Raw genomic sequence first — 21,635 nt, 5'->3', positions numbered from 1 at the left:
AGCGGGCAAGCCCAAAATGCATCTTTAAGATCTATCACTCTAAACCACTCGTGATTGTGAGGAATTTTACTCAGTAGGTATATGGACTTGGTACCACTGGATAACGGGACCTAGGTCTTTTATTTACTTCTCTGAGGTCCTAAACCAACCTCTAAGTCCCATCTGGTTTCTTAACAGGGAGAATAGGAGTATTATGAGGGGACATACAAGGTTCCAGGGTACCTTCCCTTAATAATTCTTCTATTACCGGCCTTAAACCTTCTCTGCCTTCCCATGATATGGGGTATTGTTTCGCTCTTATCGGTTGTGACTCATTTTCCACAGTCACTTTGATGGGAGGAATATCCAACCCTCCTCTATTCCTTTGTCCTGCCCATACTTCAGGCTGTATTTCTTTTCCATCTTCTTCTTGCAATTCAAAGATTTTTACTACCATTTTTCCCTTCCCTGGCATCACTCCCATTCCCAATTTTGCTTGTAAGTCTCGTCCTCATAAGTTACACCCAGCATCTGGTACTAGTAATAAGCCATCAATTCCGTACTGGTCCTCTCCTTGAACTAAGACTTTTTCCATTATAGGAACTGAAAACCCTTCCCCTTTTGCCCCCACTAGCCGAGTTGTTTCCTTTCCCTTTTGACATGCTTGTGGTAATTTAGTTATACAAGTTCTTTCTGCCCCAGTGTCAACTAGAAAAACAAAATCTTCCTCCCGAGGGCCTAATTTTAAATTTATCAAGGGCTCTTCTTTTATTTCTTCCCCTGGGAGGTAGAGCCCCTGACACCCCTAATCCTCTTGCTCATTCGGCTGGGTGTCTCTGAGCACCAGCATATCCCTAGCCCGTTGTGGGCATTCCCTTTTGAAACGTCCTTTTCTTCCACAATAATAACAATTCCCTGGATTTTGTGCGTTTCCTCTAGGACTTTCTCTTTTATGAAGCAGGGTTTTTGGTCCCAGATGAGGTTTTGGGGAGATTCTTGGCCGATTTCTGACAGCATCCTGCATGGCCACCATAATCTTAGCTTTTGTTCTAGCTTTTTCCTCATCCCTTCTAACGTACGCCTTCTGAGCTTCCCTCAAGAGTTCATTCAAACTCCTAGCATGCCAGTCTTCCAGCTTCTCTAGTTTCTTTCTTATAGCTGGCCATGAGTGAGTCACAAAATTAACCTTTAATAACTCCCGTCCTGCCTCGCTTGCAGGATCTATTCCTGAATATTGTTGAATGCTGCGTCTCAGCCTCTCCAACCACTCGGTCGGGGTTTCTTCTTTACCTTGCTGATTATTAAAAGCCTTACTTACATTCTTTCCCCTTGGGGCTGCCTCTCTCATTCCCCTAACTATCAGTGACCTATAATCACCCATACTCCCCCTTCCTGCTTCAGTGTTTTGATTCCACTGGGGTTGGGTAGCTGGGAGTTTTTGATCTGCCGCTACCCCTCCCTGCTTTTCACGTTCCCGTGTTCTCGTTCCTGCAGCTCTAACCGTCTGCCTCTCCTCAGGAGAGAAGAGAATTCCCATGATTGACTGCGTCTCTTCCCAGGTGTAAATGTTTGGTCCCAGAAACCGATCAAACTGTTCTGATAGTCCCACTGGATCTTCTAATAACTTCGTCATTTCTTCTTAAATCCCCTTACTTCTACACTCGTAAGGGGAGCATTCACAAATCCAACCGCTCCCTGAATCCCAGGCATGGGGACTTCCCGTAAGGGATAAAGTTTAGTCCCTCTGCTTTCCTTCCCCTCCTCTTTCTCTAGCAAGGCAGTTACATGTCCGCCCCCTTTTTGCTGCTGACGGGTCCTCGGAGGGGCTGTCGGTGTTGCTAGCATCCTCCGGTCATTATTTCTGTCCCCTGATTCGTGCCTATTCTGATCCCCTAATGGGTCTGGCAAGTCCATATCCACAGGATTATAGGGAGGAGGTAAGTTAACCAGTGGGTCCCATTTCTTTCTTTCTTTCTTTCTTTCTTCCTCCTTGTCCTCTCCTTGTTTTGTTTCCTTATCTCTTGTGGCCAGGTTTCACCTCTGCAGCATGCTGCAAAATCACTCTCTTCCTGACTGGAAGGTTCCTTAGCATCAACAAAAAGGGCTAATGCCTGGCAAATCCAGCCCTCCTAAGACCCGTACCGGGGCCAGTAAAGTGAATCGGGCCTGATAGGACCTTTGGTCCATTCAAACACACAATATTGTACCATTTTAGTTTTATCCTTCCCTTTAGTGCAGGGAACATAAACCCAATTTGCCAACATCCTTGCTAATGGACTGTCGGGGGGGATGTCCGAAGGTGTTTTCCTGCTCCCTTTTGCTCCTGGACTGGGCTTACCCGCCCCTTGTCCCATTATTTCCCAGGGCGGTCACTCGCTTCGTCTCTTCACCGGCCCACTCCCTTTCGGGCTACGGGAACCGCTGTCAGAAAGACTCCGCACTCGCTTCGTAGGCCAGTCCTGCGTCTCACACACACTCCTTCCACTTCCCCTATCCCAGCCACCCGAGTGATACTGACAGTCCGTCTTCTTCTCACCCGAGTCTTGTGCACAAGTATTATTGGCTGCCGTGGTGTTTCCCTGGGAGCTCCTTCCCCTTCTTTGGTCCACGAGTCCCCTGCCGGGGTCGCCGCCGTCAACCCTCGCTGGTGCCTGAGGGAACCGGAGAGACCGCTGAACTCAGCGGGGTGCACCTTCTGTTCGGGACCCCCGAGCCCCGCGAAAGAGAGGCTTCGAGTATCCCGGACGAGGCCCCAGTTGTGAGAAACATGCTCACTTCTAAAAAAATTTATTCGGGACAAAGTCAGTGGATCAAAGAATACAGCACTGGGTGCATGACCATAGCCAGAGGCGCACCGTGGTACCCGTACACAAGCTTTTTATCCATTCCATATTGCATCAGCCGAATACATATTCATAGTTATCCCGAGAACAGGGAGGAATTATTACAATTGCTTCTCCGAAAGGATTTCCATAAGTCCGCCCAGGTCTCCTCCTTTTGGCGCATGCTCTCTGCCTCCTGGTGCTCACCTCGGGGGTCTTTGGGGATGAAGTAAGGCGTCTTCCTCTAAGGTGAACTTTTCACCCTGGGTCTTGAGCCAGTTCTGGCCAGTCCTGTGGGTGTTAGTTCTCTCAGTTTCTCTCACTGGTGTTACATTACAGCATGGTCATGTTTGATAAGCTTTTATCTTGTGCAGGCCACATATGCTTGGCGAAAGCAAAATTTCATTAACCCTTTATTACCTCTCACAGAATCGTCTGATCCATGGACACAACTGGTGAAATCTTTTTAGCGCCTCAAGACAAGAGGAGGAGCCAAGACAAGGAGATGTTCCGGATGATCCAGGCAGACAACTTCAGTGTTTTGGTGGTATTTAAATAGCGAGAGCAGCCAGTGCTAAAAGTTAACATCCTAACAAAGTACGTAGAATTCTGCTCGCTGGAGCAGGCTCCGCAGTCAGTCCGGGAGCAGCCTTCCCAAATGTCACTGTGCCAGCTTTACTTACCCCTGTCTGTGGGAGCTCCATGAGTGGTTTTCTGAATTACTCAAGTGAAGCAGTGGAGGAAAATGGCTTGTGGGTCCTCTGAGTGATGCGCACTTGGTGTTACCTGTGCTGTTTGTAAAGGAGGCAAAGTTAAGGTGAGCGAGAAGGGCTGTCCTTCAGACAAACAGAGAGGAAGTGCAGACGTATAGCTAGTTGGATTTGGCAGTTGCTTCTGCGGAAGAGATGGGCTGACAAAACTGCCTTTCCCACCATTTCCAGACCAGCACGGCAGACACCAGATGTCTGTTGCTTTCCTTTTAGGGATGTTTCTGGTGTGAATGCTGCGAAGGGTTAACCGATGTACAGGTGGGTTAGGGTTAAGCCGCTTGCTTAACAATGGTACTGCTTGTTCGTGCTTATGGTGCTTGCAGTGTACAAGGGGGTAGGTCAAGCCGCTTGCCTGACAATGTTATTGCTCGTTCATGCTTATCGTACTCGCCCTGTATTAGAACAAGATGGATATGGTTATTGCTAAGAGGTAGGGACCGTGACTTGATTCCCGTCCTTTGGACGCCCAGGCCGGCTGAAATCGGCTCTGCGGTTTGGACAATAACCAAGCGTCCAGGGAGCATGCGTAATGACTAAGGGTGAAAAGTTCAGGCTGGAGGAAGACTGGTTTAGTTCATCTTGAGGCCCTCGCCCACGACCACCAGGAGGCACTGTGCAAGCGCAAAGGGATAGGACATGAATGTGTATAGGCGTGTTGTGCAACCTCACGCATGTGTATACCTCTAGAGAATAAATGTAGAGGGAAAGGACGCTGAGGTGTGCATGCCTTTGGAGGAGCTATCCCCCATGCGCCTCAGCGCTGAATAAAGCATACCTACTTTACAGCTTTAACGAGTTGTGGAGTCTATGCACGTATCATGAAGTTCTTGACAGTACTGAAAAAGATGGCATTGTCTTGGCAGACTAAGAAAGGCATTTTAAAATTCAGCTATGAGAGCATGAGGGGCATCAAATCAGAGAGACAAATGGCAGAGGCAGCAAGAGCTGAAACTGGAGCCTTGGGAGGCAGAGGTGAGATGGGGTCCTGACTTTCATGGCCAGGACCATATGGAAATATTGGCTCCAGAGGAGAACTGAAGTTCAAGCCTGGCTAGCAAAGCAGGCTCCCTCCAATCTACTTGCCCCACTTGTTCGCTCTGACAGCTCTCCCAGAAATGCAGCATCCAGTGAGTGTGGTTACTGCATTGCATTAGCTCCATCTGTGTAAGAAATAGATTCGGGATTGAAATCCATCATTTTTCCCTTCCATCCTGGAGCACTTTAGCTTTTTCCAGGACTGACCCATGACATCAAAGGCTTTGCTTCGACACGCTGGCCCACTGATCTGCTCAGATTGTCGTCCTGGGCTGAGTTTTCTCACCCAGGATAAAAGGATGGCATCCAAGTTCAGAAATGGGAAAACGCCTCAGGTCAAACCATGGAGTTTCCACAGTGGATCTACTGCTCAAAGCAACTGTATTGTGATGCTCCAAAGAGACCATCCCACCTCTGCTGGGAGGATGTGGCCTGTGGTGGGAGTACTGACTCAGATCAGAATCTCAGTGTGGCTGGGCTCTGTAGGGCCCCTTGCACTCCTATGCAAGATAGCATTTAGCCAGCCAGATGTCCTGAGCTTCCTTTCAGCCTGAGGCTCTGAAGAGCTGGAGCCAGTCAGCAGGAAGGTCTGCTCACAGGGCCTTGAGGGAAATAGACGTTGCCTAATGTGGCTGTGGGTTTAGGGCGTAGCTGTGAATGCTGGTCACTGCCTGACAAAGGCTGATCATTATACAACTGTCTATACCTTTTCTGTCCCTGGTAGCAGTCGTTTACTTGATTACAAAAACAGAGCCCAAGAACAAGTCCACCTCCCCATTTTAAGGTAGTCTTACCATTCTAAAGCAGCTTTTATCCCAGAAGGAACAGAAATACTGGCGTGAAGCTGTACAGATCAACTGTGTTTAAGCCAGCAGAGGATAAGAAGAGAGCTCAGTGAGGCAGATATGATTAGTTGATGAGATCAGTGCCAAATGCATGAATGTCAGCAGGTAGTATTTTTTATTATGCCATCTACCTAAACTGCAGCTGAATGTGTCTTGGCAAGTAGTGTAGCCTGCAATTTACTGCAGAACTTCAAGTGGTAGAAACACTGGGGGCATTAATGCAGACAGTTCTGCTCTGCTAAATATACCAAGGATTAGGGGGACTAATGCCTGGTATGTTGATGCATTTGATACAGGGTTAATAAATGTACAAGGGAACAATACAGGGGATTGTGTAAGAGAGTTAGAAGAATTCCTTGCTTAAACAAAAGTATTGTCTGTTGTAAACACCTATCATGTTTACTAAGCAGAACAAGGCACAAACTGCTGATAAGGTGAGGAGACTGAGGCCTGATTCTACTGATAAGCAACTATTGACAAGGAAATGCGAATGTCTGGGGAGAAGCTGATAATTTATGGATGAGATACCGACTAAGCCCTAAAAGCCATGTGCGAAGATTAAAAGGTGAAAAGTTTAAGAAGAGGAAGACTCATTTACTTCATCTTGAGGACCCCTGCCCACAGGAGGAAGACTCATTTACTTCATCTTGAGACCCCTGCCCATGACCAGAGGGGGCACTGCGCAGGCGCAAAGGACCTTCTAGCTCATTATAATATGAAGCGGGGACAGATACTAAATATGTATAGGCATATCAGTAATCTAATGCATATGTATGCCTTAAGGGAATAAATGTAAAGGAAAAACGACCCTGGGGGTGCATACTTTGGAGGAGCTATCCCCATGCACCTCAGCGCTGAATAAAGCATACCTACTTTACAACTTGAACGAGTCGTAGAGTCAATCCGCGTATCACATTCATGTGGTGTCTGCTTTTCATTAATTTCCTAGAGGGACGGGGGTGGTTGTGCTTATTTCATTAAAGCTAAAATTAAAATTAAAAAAAAAAAAGAAAAAGAAAGGCTTTGAAAGAAAAAGAAAAAACAAACAAAAAACAAAGTGGCTTTCAGACTGTGGTTAAATAATAAAAGATGTTACCAGAGCTCAATGAAAAGCAACAAAATACTTTCCCTTGGCTTCTCTGGATGTAGGTTTAGCGTGTGCTGCCTGATGTGACATCAGGCCCAGTGTGGCTGCAGTTATAGCTGATCGTGAGCAAACCCTCTGTCAGTGCAGAGGGAACAGCGTTTTGCTGAGCACAGGTTGCTGGGACATTGCCAGTGAACGAGCCGAGCAGTGGGTGGGTCTCTCTCTTGCAAAAAGGCATCTGCTCCGAGGAGAGACTTTGCATGTTCTCTCTGTTTTCTCACCTTCAGATTCAGCTCCTTGAAGAAGCAGCTGCACAAGCTTTTGAGTGGAAGGATGTCATATTATGGCCTCCTTTTGAAAGCATCTTTTCTCCTTGCTGGTGTCTCTGGGATTTTCCTGTCATGTTCAGGGCACAGTACAAACTAGCCCTGCTAGTCTCCTCTCTTTCAGTCGATTGTCCTCCCATTGAACTCTGTCAGTATGTCTCTGTTCCTCCCAAAGCAGCCTGACAAGATGGGATTTGATGAAGTAAGGAACTTACTTTACTGTTACTGTCTTCCCACTCCTTGAGGTCCTAGAGGACCTGGGTTCTCTCTGCTGCGGAGCTTCTAGCCATTTCCCTCAGAGTATCCTGACGCTTACCTTTAGCTCTCAAGCTCATTGCAGTCTTGGAGCATGCACCTGGCTTACATAGAGCTCATGATAACCTGCTGCAACTCGATGGGTAGCGGAGGTGATACTGACTATCCTGGGTTCAGCAGTAGCAGTCATTTTTCTCCTTCTCAGTAGCTGGTGCAGTGCTCTGGTTTTGACTTTTGACTCGGAACAGCGCTGATAACACCGATGTTTTTAGTCGTTGCTCAGTAATGTTTAGTCTGACCAAGGACTTCTGAGTCTCATGCTCTGCCAGGAAGGGAAGCCAGGAGGAAGCAGAGACAGGACACCTGACCCAAACTAGCCAAAGAGGTATTCCATACCACAGCACGTCATGCCCAATATATAAACTGGGGGGAGTTGACTGGAAAGCCCAGATTGCTGCTCGAGTCAGGCTGGGTATCAGTCAGCAGGTGGTGAGCAACTGTATTCTCTCCCGTTGTTATTTCCCTTATCATCATTATTATTGGTGGTAGCAGTAGTAACTTAGTTACTGGACTGTTCTTATCTCAACCCATGGGACTTCTATTCTTTCAACTGTCCTCCGCATCCTTCTGGGAGCTGGGGGAGGAAGCAGGCGGGAAGTGAGTGAGCAGCTGTGTGGTTCTGAGTTACTGGCTGGACTTAAACCACAACACTGGTTTACTTGGACAGCCGTTTCTAGCCCCACTGTTGTCGAAACACAGAAGCCACCCTCATAAAAAACTGTAGGAATTTGAAGAAGATGCACGCCAGTAATGCTGGTGGTGTTACAACCAGTCCATACCTTGTTACTGGGTGTGATGTTGAAAATGAAAGCAAAGCTGAAGAAAGGTCGTAGCTGAAGGAAGGGTTACACCTACAGGGCATGCAGCTGAAATGTGGCATTTCAAGTTCTTAAGGGAGCAGGGAAGATGAGCTGTGGGAGCTGGAAGAAGTTCCAACAGTAAAAGCGATTAAGTAAACAGAGAGACAGAGGTGGTGTGAGGCATTAAACAAAACCTGAAACCAACACCAAAAAAACAAAGCCCCCAACCTGACACACAGTAAGAAAATCTAAGGTAAGAACATAGACTAACTCGAGGCAAATACTAGTGGAAAAAGTTTTAACACTTATGTATAAAGATTGCAGGAAAGCAATTAAAAACCATCTTTTTCATATATAACCTTATGGAAAGTGTAATTTTAAAATCAAGAACATCCAACTTTCACCTTAACACAGACACACACCTTTGAGTGAGCAATACTATACTTTAGAAATGATACCGTACAGACATCAATGATGCTTACACTGAAATGCAAAGAAAATTGAACTTCTGTTCTAATTTTGCCCTAACTCTGGGCAGAGGTTAAGGCTCAGTTACAAACTCACTGCCTTCACTGTCTCAATAAAACCTAAATTGGAATTCTTAAACTATTCCGACTAGGACGTACATGGTGCGACCTGTAAACAGAAGTGACAAACCTTATAGGTGTGTAAAACATTAGCGATCATGCGTGATCGTGATGTTTGCATCATTGACCCTGATGCAAAGCATGTAACCTGAGCCCAGTTTTGAAAATCGGTGCCACACAACTGGAAGGAAACAAAGCCCAGGCAGGGATAAAATGCAGTATCTGAGTCTGATTTAACTAATACTAATGTATCTCAAAGATAGCCTTTTCCATCAGGGCTGCTTACGATCTGATGTCTTATTTACGGCTTTTAAAAACAAAATCTCTATGACTTCAAGGAAGCCAGTGTTCTGGGGAAAGATTCGGAAATTGTTAAAGTTTCACAGAGAACAGATGATTAAATTCTCTATTCCAGCTGACAGGATGTCCTGTGTCTGGGAATTCCTTTAATAGATGCATATAAAGAACAAGGGAGGTGTCTGTAGATTACGCATAATAATGCTACAAGTATATAAAAATCACTGGCTGGGGTAATGCTTAAAACCTGGCTATCTCAATACTCACTTCTAAAATAAAAGGTCATGTACTGTCCCCTCATGAATGAAAATGTGAGTTAAAAGTTTTGCTCTTGAAGAGTGATTGCACATTAAAAAAGAGGTACATCAGTCATTTAAGGGTACATGCAAAAGGCATTGATTTCTGTTCAGTGGGTTAGCAAAGTAAAAGGATAACCACCCTGCAGTGGCATTAAGACAAGACCTAAATCCCGACAAGCAGCATTTGTTTGCCTCGTTCATGAACAAACTATGACATTCACCCAAAAGCAAGTGCAGTCTGTTTTATTAAAATTCTTTGGGGAAAAAAAAAAACCCAAAATAGGCAATTTTCTGGTGCCGAACAAGTGCAAACAGAAGTGTGCCAGCTGTGTGAGAGAGCAATACACATGCTTGCAGTTTCTGCTGTCCCCAGTGATGAGTACCCATCCTGATTTTTCCTAAATTCAAATGCCTCCTGGAGGCAGCAACTGCCACTGGCACTCAGCTCAGCCACACCTTCTGCAAATTAGTGCTCCCATCAGTCAGCTGGAGGCTGGCTGGGACCTCCTCCTTAGTTCCGGCACAGCTGTACTGAGACTTTTCTTCTCCAATTTTATAAAAATAAGTTTAGACCTTCTTCTGCGTAATACTGGCACAAAGTAAAATGCTTTCTCACAAAAAGAGTTGGTTTGTGTCATGTTCCTTAGACCAACGTTGCAGTCCTGTTTTCCCCTTTAACTGGGGCTCTCACCTTCCCTGGCTAATGTGCAAAACGAAACAACAACAAAAAATTCCAGTCCCTAGTGTCCTGTAAATCCACATCTGTCTGTCCATATAAGGCTGCAAGGGAGAAAAGACACCTCGCTGGCTGTAGGTCTTCTGTTTTCAAAGTTGAATACTGAGAAATCCATCTGCTGTTTTTCTGTAATACTGGATGGTAGCAAAGGGAGAAGCCTCAGCCAGCTCTCCCTGTGGCCTTGCCTCCCTCACAGTGTAATTTTACTGAGCCTATTGCTCCAACACCCCCGTTTGGCAGTTCTCGGGAGTGTTAGATTGCAGTGGCTCCTCATTTTCAAATCCACGTCGACCGAAGCTTTTTTCCGCAGGATAAAATCGAAGTTCACGTGGCTGTTCATGGCGTAAAACACATTGGCGTTGTCCGGGATCACCAGCTCTGCAAAAGAGGAACCAGAGCAAGTGTTGATTTGTAGTATTGCACATAGAAGGAAAGCTGCAAGAGAACAGGGACCAGGTGAAAAGATTGAGTGTACATAGCCAGGTAGTACTGGGCCCCATTTCTTGTTCTGCTGTGCCTCTTCAGCCAGAGCTGCATCAGGTGGCACCCACAGCAGCTGCCCCACAAAGAAGGGGAGCAGGGTTGCAGAGGACAGGAGATGGAGGACAAATCCAGGCTATGGCCAGCCTGGCAGAGGACCCGGCAGCCACTCCAAGAGGACACTGTACTCAGAGCTCCTCTGTTTGCATGTCCTGATAACATCGGTAGGATCTGGGCCTGCCCTGATCGCTGGGGAGTTTGCACTCTGCCACCTGACCCTGGTGGCTGGCTGTGCTCAGGGACAGAGAGCAGCTGCCATTCAGTCAAGAGCTCTGCTGTCACAGTGCACATACAAACGTTTACCTGGCAACCCACAAGTGTGCTCTGCCTATTTGAAACAATGTGCTGGCTGTCATAATAAATCATCCCTGTGTATCCCTGGCAATTAGTCTCACTGCCAGCTGTGACATTCCATGGCATTTCTAACATTGCTTCACATTTTGCTCTTTCCTTCAAAATCCAGCAGAACCTTTCGAGCAGTAGCAGAGTTCTGATTCCCCACCTTTATCCTCAGAGATGACCTGTACAAGCTCATAGTCCTCAGCTGCATCAGATTCCAGGTTATGCTTTAACAGAGCTCTCTGGAGAACAGCAGGAGTTTTGTCTTGGTTAGTTAGCTGAAAAGACAGAATTGCAATTAGAACTTCTGCTTGTCCATGCTATATAACAATTTGGCAATTAGCAAAGGCCTGCCTTTCTGCAAACTGCTTGGTCTTAGGAAACACTTCAGAGAACTGAAAAAATGATAGGTCAGTAACAAGGTACTAGGTACTGACATTTGGTGGTTTTAGTTCAAGGTGACAGATACTCTATTAGAAGAAGCAGTAGTTAATCACAGAGCAAACTCGTTGAGAGATGAGATGCTGCTCTCACCTAGCCATAAAAAGTCCACTTAAATAGCTGTGCCATCAATTAATCTGCAGTCTCCTGTCCTAAATACTTTCTTTGACATCCTGCAAAGATTTTTGGCCTGTTGACTGTGTTTATTGTCTGCTGTGGAAGCACTGTGCATCCCGATCAGACACTGGGCTCCCTTCAGAAGCTTATGCAGTCAGAAGGAAGATTGGTCTTGCCAGTAACCATATCTGTCAGGCTAGCGGGGACCACCTCCGCAATTTGGAGACATCAGACCATTAAAATTGTAAGGTAGCTAAAAAGTGCTAAGAACGATCCCTCTGTGTTTGTTACATCCCTCCCACATGCCACAGGTGACCAAAAGCATTTGTTCAGCAGCTGAGTGTCCATCAGGATTAACTTCAGAGATCGTGTACAGTACAGGCGAGTCACGTTGCCCGTGGTCCCACACAGACCTGCATGCAACTGGCCCACCACTGCTAGAGTCCTTCTGTGGAACCAGCATCAAGGGAAGCACCTTTCCACAATGGAAACACTGGTTGCTGCTCGTCTGGCAACCTTTGCCACAGAGAGAAGATGAGTAATTAAAGGGCTTGTCAGCTTCCCTGTGTACAGCCCCCTATTTCCAGAAACCATCTCCTAGGGAAAGCTGGGGAGCAGCTTGGCACGTGGTGCCTTGTGTCAAAACTCTCACACAAATTCAGAGCTAAAGCATCTAGCACTTGCAGAAAGGCAGGAGCCTCAAAGCCAATCCTTGATCAGAATGCTTCAGTTTGAACTTGTTGATAAAGCACAAGCTTTAATTTCCAGACCGTAACTTCCACAAAGATGCTATTTCCAAAATTCTCATACTATGCTCCACATATTTTAAATTGTAATGTTTGTAATTTTCCCTTGCAAGGCAGGTTTGATTAGTCAGCTCGGTGAACAGGTGCTTTAAGAACTAAAAGCACCATTTGTTTAAGCCCTGGATGAGGACATCATCTACACTAACAGCATTTTGCTGTTCCACACCACTCACCAGGATACTCTTGTACATATTGCCATTGTTGTCTTCTGTGCTGATTCGGATGATGCACATATCTTTGTTCTGCTGGTTGTAAACAGGAGACAGTTCTTTTGAAGTAATGGGTGTCACAGAGTTAGAGCACTTGTCACTGGAGAACAGCACGGCAGGAGCTGAGATTACAGATGCCACCCCCAAGGGAGATGCATCCATAGAGTAGCTGATGGAACTGGAGGTGGAGGAGTCAGAGAGCTACACAAAGAAAGAAAAACACTGTCACAAGCCGGAAATCTTTTCTGTCTGCATGAGTAATTCTGGAGAAAGAACTTGAGAAAGCAGAAGGCATATAGAAAACCTCAGTCATCTGCACTCTGCCCAGCAGACTGGCAGTGGTATTCCTTGCCTCAGAAAAAGTGAACTTCGTTTGATTCTTTTCACCATTTTCATGAAAACTGATTTCCAATTCGGTGCGCTGCCCACCGTGCAGCGCTTGCTCTTGCCTCCCAGAGGTGGCTCTGGAGCAGGCCAGGAGGTGGCAGCAGATAAACAGAATCAGGTTGTAGGCAACCCCGGCTGGGAAAGAACAGAGGGAGTCACGGGCATCACTGCTCCTGCGCCAGGTTGTAGCCTTTACAGGAGTGAAGATGCACGCACATCTCCCTGTCTGCCATTTCTCCTTGAATAGTCTCTCCTTAGTGAAATTTGCCCCCTTCCTTTCTTATTCTTTCCTTCCTTCCTTCCTCCCACCTTTCTCAGGGCTTGGCCATTCTCTTTCTTGGCCTTGTTCAAGAACTGCTGAGAGGATCTTCCGTTTCCCAACTTGCTTATCAAAACCATCATTAGCAACTGTTCCAGCTAAACAGTTTAAAAAAATTATGGATGCCAGTGCTTGGGATTTTTGCTTAATTTGATTTAAGAACATTTAGTACAATGTAATTTAAAATACCCATCAGTTAAACCCAAAATAACTCTCTTCAAGAAAACATCCCTGAAAAGGGCTTCAACAATACAGTTAACAGAATTTAGTTCAAAAGGGCAGTGTGTGTGTGGCTCCCCCTATCAGGTCCCTTCTGCCATTTTCCTGTCTGTATAGTTTGTCTCTGGATGGTCACAGCGCACACCCGACCTATCTGCTCTCAGCACAAACACAGCTTCAGCCTCACACTGATTTTGCCGTTGCGTGTCCCAGCTGCCAGGGTGCAGGGCTTTGCCTTCTCTGCAAAATGGGATGGATTCCAGGCGCCCTGGTTCAGTTACTTTGTGTAAGACACTGGCTGCATGTGCTAAGAGTGAGCTGGTGTGCAGGAGGAGGTGCAGCAGCTCCATGCTGGATACTGACTTTCCAAGTGAAATTAACCTGAGTCAAGGCAAGGCGTTCATTTTGGCAGGGGCAGCTCATAGGAGGTCAAACCCACAGGGTTATTAGTCAACCCTGACCGTACCTGCCTGTCACGTGGGCAACTGCAGCTGCTCTGTCTTCCCCGGGGTTAGGCCATTACCAATGCACACATGCTTCCACACCTAGAAGACACCTTTCCCAGAGTGGAGGCACAGCCTTACTGCAGCTGAGCTTTGTGAGCACACAGCTGCTGCTGAAGCCGAACTTCCTTTTCCAGCTACAGCTGGTTGAGGATGGACACAAAAGCAGGCTCCTGACAGCAGAGTAAGTCATCAACCCTGAGATATTCAAGGAGACAATGACTGGCTGTTGATCTTACTACTCTTCAGCTGATCCCATCTCCTGTTTCATTTGGTTTTGTTTGTGGGGACTTATAAATCCTCTTGTCCATTTTACTGCTAATGTGGCATAAGCGAGTGCGATGCTCAGGCTCTTCACTCCAGGCTAGAAGACAGAACTGTCACTAACCTGCCCCATCCCTCTCAAAATGGAGAGTTAGAGACTGAAAGAAAAATTCATCTTGTGCTTCTCTATGGTCTTACCCAAGCGAAGAACACTGCCAAGCACAAGAACATGAGGTTTCAGGGAAGGAGAACTTCAGTCTGCCTCGTATCTGAGCAACACGGAAAGGATTGTGCAAAAATCCTGACTGCATTGCTTCCATTTTTACACATCTATTTCCAGAGTCTCTCCATTCCACTCAAAGCAATGCTCTAGCCAAGACCAACAGGCTTGGGAAAGCGTCTAGGGCCTGCCTGTGTGTCAACAGCCTCTTACATGCTATTTATATATGTTTATACATATTTAGAATCATAGAATAGTTAGGGTTGGAAAGGACCTCAAGATCATCTAGTTCCAACCCCCCTGCCATGGGCAAGGACACCTCACACTAAACCATCCCACACAAGGCCTCATCCAACCTGGCCTTGAACACTGCCAGGGATGGAGCACTCACAACCTCCCTGGGCAACCCATTCCAGTGTCTCACCACCCTAACAGGAAAGAATTTATAATTTTTTTATATATATATGTTGCTGGCAACAGGCCCAGACTGTACCTTTTTCTGAGACTCATGAGGAGTGTCAAGAGTGTCAGGAGTGTCTACAGGACCGATGCAGACGTCTTCAGCTTCAGAGTGGTTAAACTCACATGATGAAACAGTGGCCGAGTCTGTGCTTTCACCAGAGCTCCCACCTGGGGTAGATTTGGGCTGCTCTTTGATGGGTGTGCTATGGGCAATCATCTCAGAGCCTAGAAACAGTCTGGTATAGAAAACAAAGCATAAAAGCCAGTAAGTGAAAGCATGACAGAGCTGGGCTAAGCAAAGCTGTCACTTGGTTCAAAAGTCCTATGTATTGTTTTGGTTTCCTACCTCCATTGTCCCGTTGTTTTCATTTCCTCTATGTTGTTTAGACAGTTTGTCAAGAGAGCTTGTTATACACTAACATAATACCTTCTTGACCTAGCACACCCACCAGCTGCAAGGCCAAAATCATAGCTAATGTCCCAGTGTCACAAACAAGGCTCCTCTTTGGACTGTTAGATTTTCAGACTCATTTGCTAGGAAATGATTGATGGTAAATCCGATGTGTTCACAAAACACGGGATGAGGGGCAAGTTCGAGGCATGGCAGCTGGCTCCACCTTATGCAGTCCTGCACTACTGTCACACCCTGACAGCAGGCCAGGACTGCGTACACAAGGCAGCTCAAGACCTACTCAGTCACCATGAGTGAGTGAAACAGTGCACTATCTTGGGTTCAGCAGCAGCAGTTGTTTTTCTCCTTCTTGGTAGCTGGTGCAGCGCTGTGTTTTGACTTTTGGCCTGGGAACAGCACTGATAATACCGATGTTTTTAGTTACCGCTCACATGTTTTAGTCTGACCAAGGACTTTGTGAGCCTCATGCTCTGCCAGGGAGGAGGGGAAGCCGGGAAGAAGCAGAGACAGGACACCTGACCCAAACTGACCAAAGAGGTATTCCATACCACAGCACGTCATGCCCAGGATGTAACCGGGAGTTACCCGGAAGGGCTGGGACTGCAGGGTTGGACGAGGTATGGGTCGGTGCTCGGCCGGGTGGGGTTGGGTGAGTTATCAGTTGACTGCTGCTGAGGTGTTGTATTCTCTTCCCTTGTTATTTCCTTTAGCATTATTATTACTCGTGGTAGCAGTAGTGTTTTGTGTTATACCTTAGTTACTAAACTGTTCTTATCTCAACCCGTGGGAGTTGCATTCTTTTCGATTCTCCTCTCTGTCCCTCCAGGAGCAGGGGGAGGGCAAGAAGGGGAGGAGTGAGTGAACGACTGCGTGATTTACGGCTGACTTTGTTTAAACCACGACATGCATGAAAGGTGATGCATGGCCATACACAAGGCAAAGGTTTCAAAAGGCAAATTCATCCCTGCTGCAAATTTTTCACTTAATAAAGGAGCCACAGCTACCAGTTTCTCTAAGAGTCTGAAGAAAGTGTAAATTACAGGCTTGCTCATTCTCTCTGAGACTCATTTCTAAATGCAGCTCAAATAAATTTAAAGGAGTGTCAAAGGAAACAAACTTGTATAATATGTTAAGTAGAGAAATAAGGTGAATTAGATGTTAGTTGGCATGCAGTTAATGGTTTAAGACAATTTAGAGAGGTGTCACTCGCTGTTCCTGGGATGAATTATACCAGCCTTTTCTACAGTATTGATTTGCATGAAAACACATTCAGCGTGCAGATGAAACAACTCTTTAGACAAAGACTGCACAGTGCAAACAAACACAGTACGGTAAATGACAACACAACACTGAAACACAATCAGAAACGAAAGAATAAAGCCTATGCTCTCCAGCAACACCTCCTGTGCACAGTTTAGGCACAGGCGAAGGGAGACCCAAATGACAGGCACCGTCATCTTCAAAGGTCACATCGTCCTATCACCAACTCAGACTGACTCATTGAAACACTTTCTGAACAGCTTCCTGGATTTTTTTTGTGTATCAGAACTCAAAACTCTAGATTGAAAACATCTATTCTTCTTTCAGACCCTAACCTGCAGTAGCACTGATATGAAGTGAACTGCAACTGACTGTTCTGAGGAAACTATGTACAAGAGTCAAGCAGGAAAGGACAGTTAAGAGATGGTAGTGCAGTCAACTTCATCGTTTTCCCCCTCATCTTGATTATGCCGCTGATATACGGGAGTCCCTTCATATGTCCTCTCACATCAAGTTCAAATTTCTCACCCTGAAGATATTTTTACGTCAGTCCTTGGTCTTTGCTTTCACTCCCTGCAGCTTTCCCTGAATTCTTGCTAGTCTATTGTTTCCCATGTCTGTTGAGCTGTATGCCCCCATTCTCCACCCATCTTCTGTTTGAATCTCTGTGGTATAAGACAAAATCGGACCACATTCCCATGGTTTTTTTTTCCTTCTTTAATTTAAAGGTAGTTAGGCAGATTGTTTCCCTTATCAAATGCCTTTTTGATAACCTCAGTTTTCATATTAAAACCCTGCAAGGAATTTTTTGCATGTGTATAGCAAACTAGACTAATAATAGGCCAGACTTCATTCTCCTTTACTTTGTTTTGCTACTGCATTCAGGGAAGTTATTACACAATACATATTGAATTTATAAACTAGCACTAAAATTGTTCCTTTTTCTGACAGCTTAGAAAGGCTTGCTTGTTTCTAATCTCTTTTGTCATTAATAATCCTCATGATTACTTATAACAGTAGACAGAGAGAGCTTCAGAAGTTTGCATTTCTAGCTGATGGTGTCTTCTTGAAGCAATTCAGTGCTCTGGATCCCCAGCCAGGTTTTTCAGCTGGTGAAATGAGTACTACTTGTGTTAATATAAGCCTGAATAGATCAAATACCAAATGCCCTTTCCTCCGTTATACTCACAGGCTGAACCTCTTCACCATGCTTTTCCGAGATTTTGGTGATGTGGTGCTGGTGTCAGCAGCTGCTTCAACCTCACGTGAAAGGTCGTAACTGCAGAACAGAAGCCACTGAGTTAATTTTTACAGGCAAGACTATTAGTCAGAGATCTCAAAGTAGCAATATTCAAGAAATTTGAGAAACCTTCAGGTATTCCTACTTCACAGGCTGCAATTCCACAGAGAGGAACATAGCTGTGTGTTCATTTTACCACAGTGAAGGGGATATTTCACTTCTTTAGAATAGTTTTAACAACTAGTGCATTTTTTGGATTATGTTCATCATGGATAAGCTGACATAGTTTTTTAGTATGATTCAGTACAGTGCAGCATGTATCTGCGTTTACACTCTTAGTGCAGCAGAGGGGTATTCATCTACATAATGGAGATATTAAAATGCATAAGTAAATTGTCTCAGATTGGCCTAGCAGCACGTGCAGGACCATAGAATTCAGCAGGGCTGCAAAACCCACCCCAAATGCCTGGGGAGACATTTATCTGGCAAGCATTCAGTGAGCTCTGCGTGGCTGTGGCTACCTGCTGCCTGCATCCACCAGCTGAAGGCTCAGTGACTGCATCTTGACATCTCCCAGGATCAACGTCTGAGCACACGTCTGGGCATACAGACAGCCTAGACCCAACAGACTATCATACTTCAAAGTCAGGTCTGATATCCGATTTCAAAACTAAACCCTGCTAAGTGTTCAACTGGTTTTCTACAGCTGCTTAGCAGAAAGCAGATGTATTTTCACTCTCCCAGAGCAGCAGTATATACAAGCCCCTTTAGGAGGATAACTAAAGGCTGACATAACCTATTTGCAGGTGGGTGCGGAGTAAGAAAAGCCTGCTTCGCCAGCAGGACTTAACCTACCTCTCCTTGTCAGTTAAATGCTGCTGTCTTCTGAACCACTGGATGAATTTTTGGTCTGGTGCCATGCAGTAGCTGTTACATGCTGATTGTAGGAGCTTTATTTGGGCAATTACTTCAAATTCCTAAGAAAATACATAATCAAAAATAAATTCTAAGTAGAAAACAAGATAAAGCAAAATTCATTCATATAATAAACATACAGACCAAAAGCGCCAGGACAAATTTAGTTTGACCTGAAGTTCAGTTTCAGATGAGTGACAATTTCAAGAACCAGTTTTTCAAACAGTGAAGTCCTTTCTTAAGTACCAACTGAAGTGTAATGCTGGTGCAAACCCACCAAACAGCAGCACTGCTGGTTGTTCCTCTAGGAACAAGAGTAGCAAAGGTCATAAAACCTTCAGCCTAACCTACCCTCTCACCCCTGTGCTAGCCAGACCAGCTCTGAGAGAAGAATCATATTCTGAACTTAAGTGGTTCTCAGGCACCAAGCAAGGGTAATAATTAGGGGTGCCTGGGATGAAAGCAGAATCTGATCCTCCTCAACTTTGCACGTTGTGCGCTCAAACTTGCACCAGAGGAACGTAAAATGCCACCCTTAATACAGGTGACTAGAATGTGCATACACACTTTGCCAAAATAATCCTTAAAACTGCCTTGTGTTAGAGGAGGCTATAGAATCAGGATGTAGGTACGGAGCTGAGTATTCATCATGGTTCAGAGGGAAGCTTTGGCACTGGTTTGTATGAAGCTGGACTGATGGCCGTGGAGAAGCACCTGTATTGCATTATTAGCATCCTGAGCTATTTAGCTGTACATACAAGGCAAGTCCAAGAAGTGGCCTGTAGAACTGAAGCAGTTAAGGGAAGGAAATGGCTCCATCACAGCCAAATCCAAGTCTCCTTTCAGACCCCAGAAGGGAGATTTGGCGGGACTTACTTTAGACAAATGCAGCCTTAGTACCTTTACTCCTACATAGCATTATCTATCTGACCAACAAGGATCAGGCTGAAAGGAAAGACAGCATTTATTTCTCAGTCCTATGTACCTAGTTCATTCTCTGCAGCCTTTTACCTACAAATAGTTAACTGCAGCAGAAGGAAGATATTTACAAACTGTATCTTCTGGAATGCAAAGTTCTCATGCCACCAGGTCTTATTCAACGCATAGTCTTATGCCACAGATGTAAATCCCATGGAAGTAAGCGGCCTGAGCTCCTCTTCCCCTGTTGCTCACATCTAAAAAATAGGTTCTCTTCCTGCACCATCCCCACACACAGAGTTTGGCAGAGGCTCACAGCATTTCTAGGATCGATTCTTTTCTCATGAACTTGAATAAAATTAACAGCTGTTGTATATGCCTGAGCAAAGACAAACGGCCTCACTCTAGAAGAGGCCTCACTAAACTTAAAATCACAGAATGTTCAGCTTACCCTTCGTCTCTTCTCAAAATTTATCAGGCCACCCTGTTAGGAGGAAAGAGAAGGGATCAGAGTAGAAGAGCACACGCTCAGTTGAATTTCATCACAAACAGGAAGAAGTAGCAAAGTTTATGTAAAGCACAGACCTGCCCTGAGTAAGCACCTTCAAAAAATAGCTGTTTTCAGATCTGGTATAAACCACAACACTCATCTGAGTCTCCAAAGGATATCTGTCCTCATGGCCTAAATGGCAGTCTGCCCAAAAGGAAAAGCACAAGAGTGCTCCTAGAAGCTGTATTGAGATCAGGTCTGAAGAACACTAGCAGGATTTTGAATGCAAGAAACAAACTTGGCTTTTGGCTGGGCTTTCAGTTTAGCAGTGTTCCTCAGTGAGTTCACCAACTGAACACAAAGCATGGACAGAAGGGAACTGCCAAGAGTGACAAGTCTGAGTCAATACTGAAGCACTTCACTGATCGGTCTGAAGAGCTGAATTTGTCATTCTGTGTATTTTACCAGTTATTCACAGAAATCATTATACCTAAAATGTTTTCAGAAAATAAAACAGAAAAATGGAAAACCTACCATCTTCATCCTTTCTAACCTAGGAAACCAAGACAAAATACAATGCTAAGCTTTTCATTTGAGATACCTGCACTCAAGATTCTTGTTGCTAATAAAGCTGCATACTCCTTCCCAGTAGAAGATAGGGGAACAGACACACACAGTGGTGGGAAGGCAGGGAGGATTCAAAAAATCACGCCAAATTACCTCAACATAGTCCGGAAGGGCTGTGTCAAGCATGATGAGATCAGTGAGGAAGGTCCCAAGGTAAGGAACTGTGCCTTGCATTACTCCCTGCAAATGATCAGAGCAAAGCTGGATTGACTGACAAGTGGTAATAATTAAAATGCTAGAATGCTCCTGTATAAAAAAATGAAGTACAAGTACTCTGCTTAAACAGTGGTCTTACAAATTATGTTTTCTTTCATTACATGTATTCCTCAGTATCTAATCCAGAATTTCTAGAATCATAGAACAGTTAGTGTTGGAAAGAACCTTAAGATCACCTGGTTCCAACCCCCCTGCCATGGGCAGGGACAACTCACACGAAACCATCTCACCCAAGGCTCTGTCCAGCCTGGCCTTGAACACTGCCAGGGATGGAGCACTCACAACTTCCTTGGGCAACCAGTTCCTGTGAATCACCACCCTTACAGTAAAGAACTTCTTCCTTATATCCAACCTAAACTTCCCCTGTTTAAGTTTCAACCCATTACCCCTTGTCCTATCACTACAATCCCTGATGAAGAGTCCCTCCCCAGCATCCCTATGGGACCCCTTCAGATAGTGGAAGGCTCCTATGAGGTCTCTACGCAGCCTTCTCTTCTCCAGCCTGAACAGACCCAACTTGCTCAGCCTGTCTTCATATGGGAGGTGCTCCAGTCCCCTGATCATCCTTGTGGCCCTCCTCTGGACTTGTTCCAACACTTCCATGTCCTTTTTGTGTTCAGGACACCAGAACTCTACATAGACCTCACGAGAGCAGAGTAGAGGGGCAGGATCACTTCCTTCAACCTGCTGGTCACGCTCCTTTTGATGCAGCCCAGGATACGGTTGGCTTTCTGGGCTGCAAGAACACACTGCCAGCTCATGTTCATTTTCTCATCGACCAGCACCCCCAAGTCCTTCTCTGCAGGGCCGCTCTGAATCTCTTCTTTGCCCAA

At 45.5% G+C, this 21,635-nt stretch overlaps 1 protein-coding gene across 3 annotated transcripts in view; it reads right to left on the bottom strand.

Moving 5' to 3' along the window:
• Window positions 1-8,325: 8,325 nt before the first annotated feature.
• LOC136011807 (ral guanine nucleotide dissociation stimulator-like 1) overlaps window positions 8,326-21,635 on the bottom strand; it is a 51,236-nt gene continuing 37,926 nt past the window's right edge. For 2 of the 3 annotated variants that reach the window (XM_065674198.1, XM_065674201.1), the window contains 8 exons: window positions 20,680-20,766; window positions 19,921-19,953; window positions 18,492-18,613; window positions 17,586-17,675; window positions 14,756-14,960; window positions 12,315-12,551; window positions 10,941-11,055; window positions 8,326-10,276 (listed from right to left, as the gene is read on the bottom strand). In XM_065674198.1, coding sequence (XP_065530270.1) covers window positions 10,089-10,276; window positions 10,941-11,055; window positions 12,315-12,551; window positions 14,756-14,960; window positions 17,586-17,675; window positions 18,492-18,613; window positions 19,921-19,953; window positions 20,680-20,766 — 1,077 coding nt within the window. In that variant the 3' untranslated portion in view covers window positions 8,326-10,088. The remainder of the gene's footprint in view (window positions 10,277-10,940; window positions 11,056-12,314; window positions 12,552-14,755; window positions 14,961-17,585; window positions 17,676-18,491; window positions 18,614-19,920; window positions 19,954-20,679; window positions 20,767-21,635) is intronic. The other variant, XM_065674200.1, reaches the window with a different exon arrangement.

Source organism: Lathamus discolor, chromosome 3 (genome assembly GCF_037157495.1).
Source record: "Lathamus discolor isolate bLatDis1 chromosome 3, bLatDis1.hap1, whole genome shotgun sequence".
Lineage (NCBI taxonomy): Eukaryota > Metazoa > Chordata > Aves > Psittaciformes > Psittacidae > Lathamus > Lathamus discolor.
This window is presented reverse-complemented; position numbering and strand designations above follow the sequence as displayed.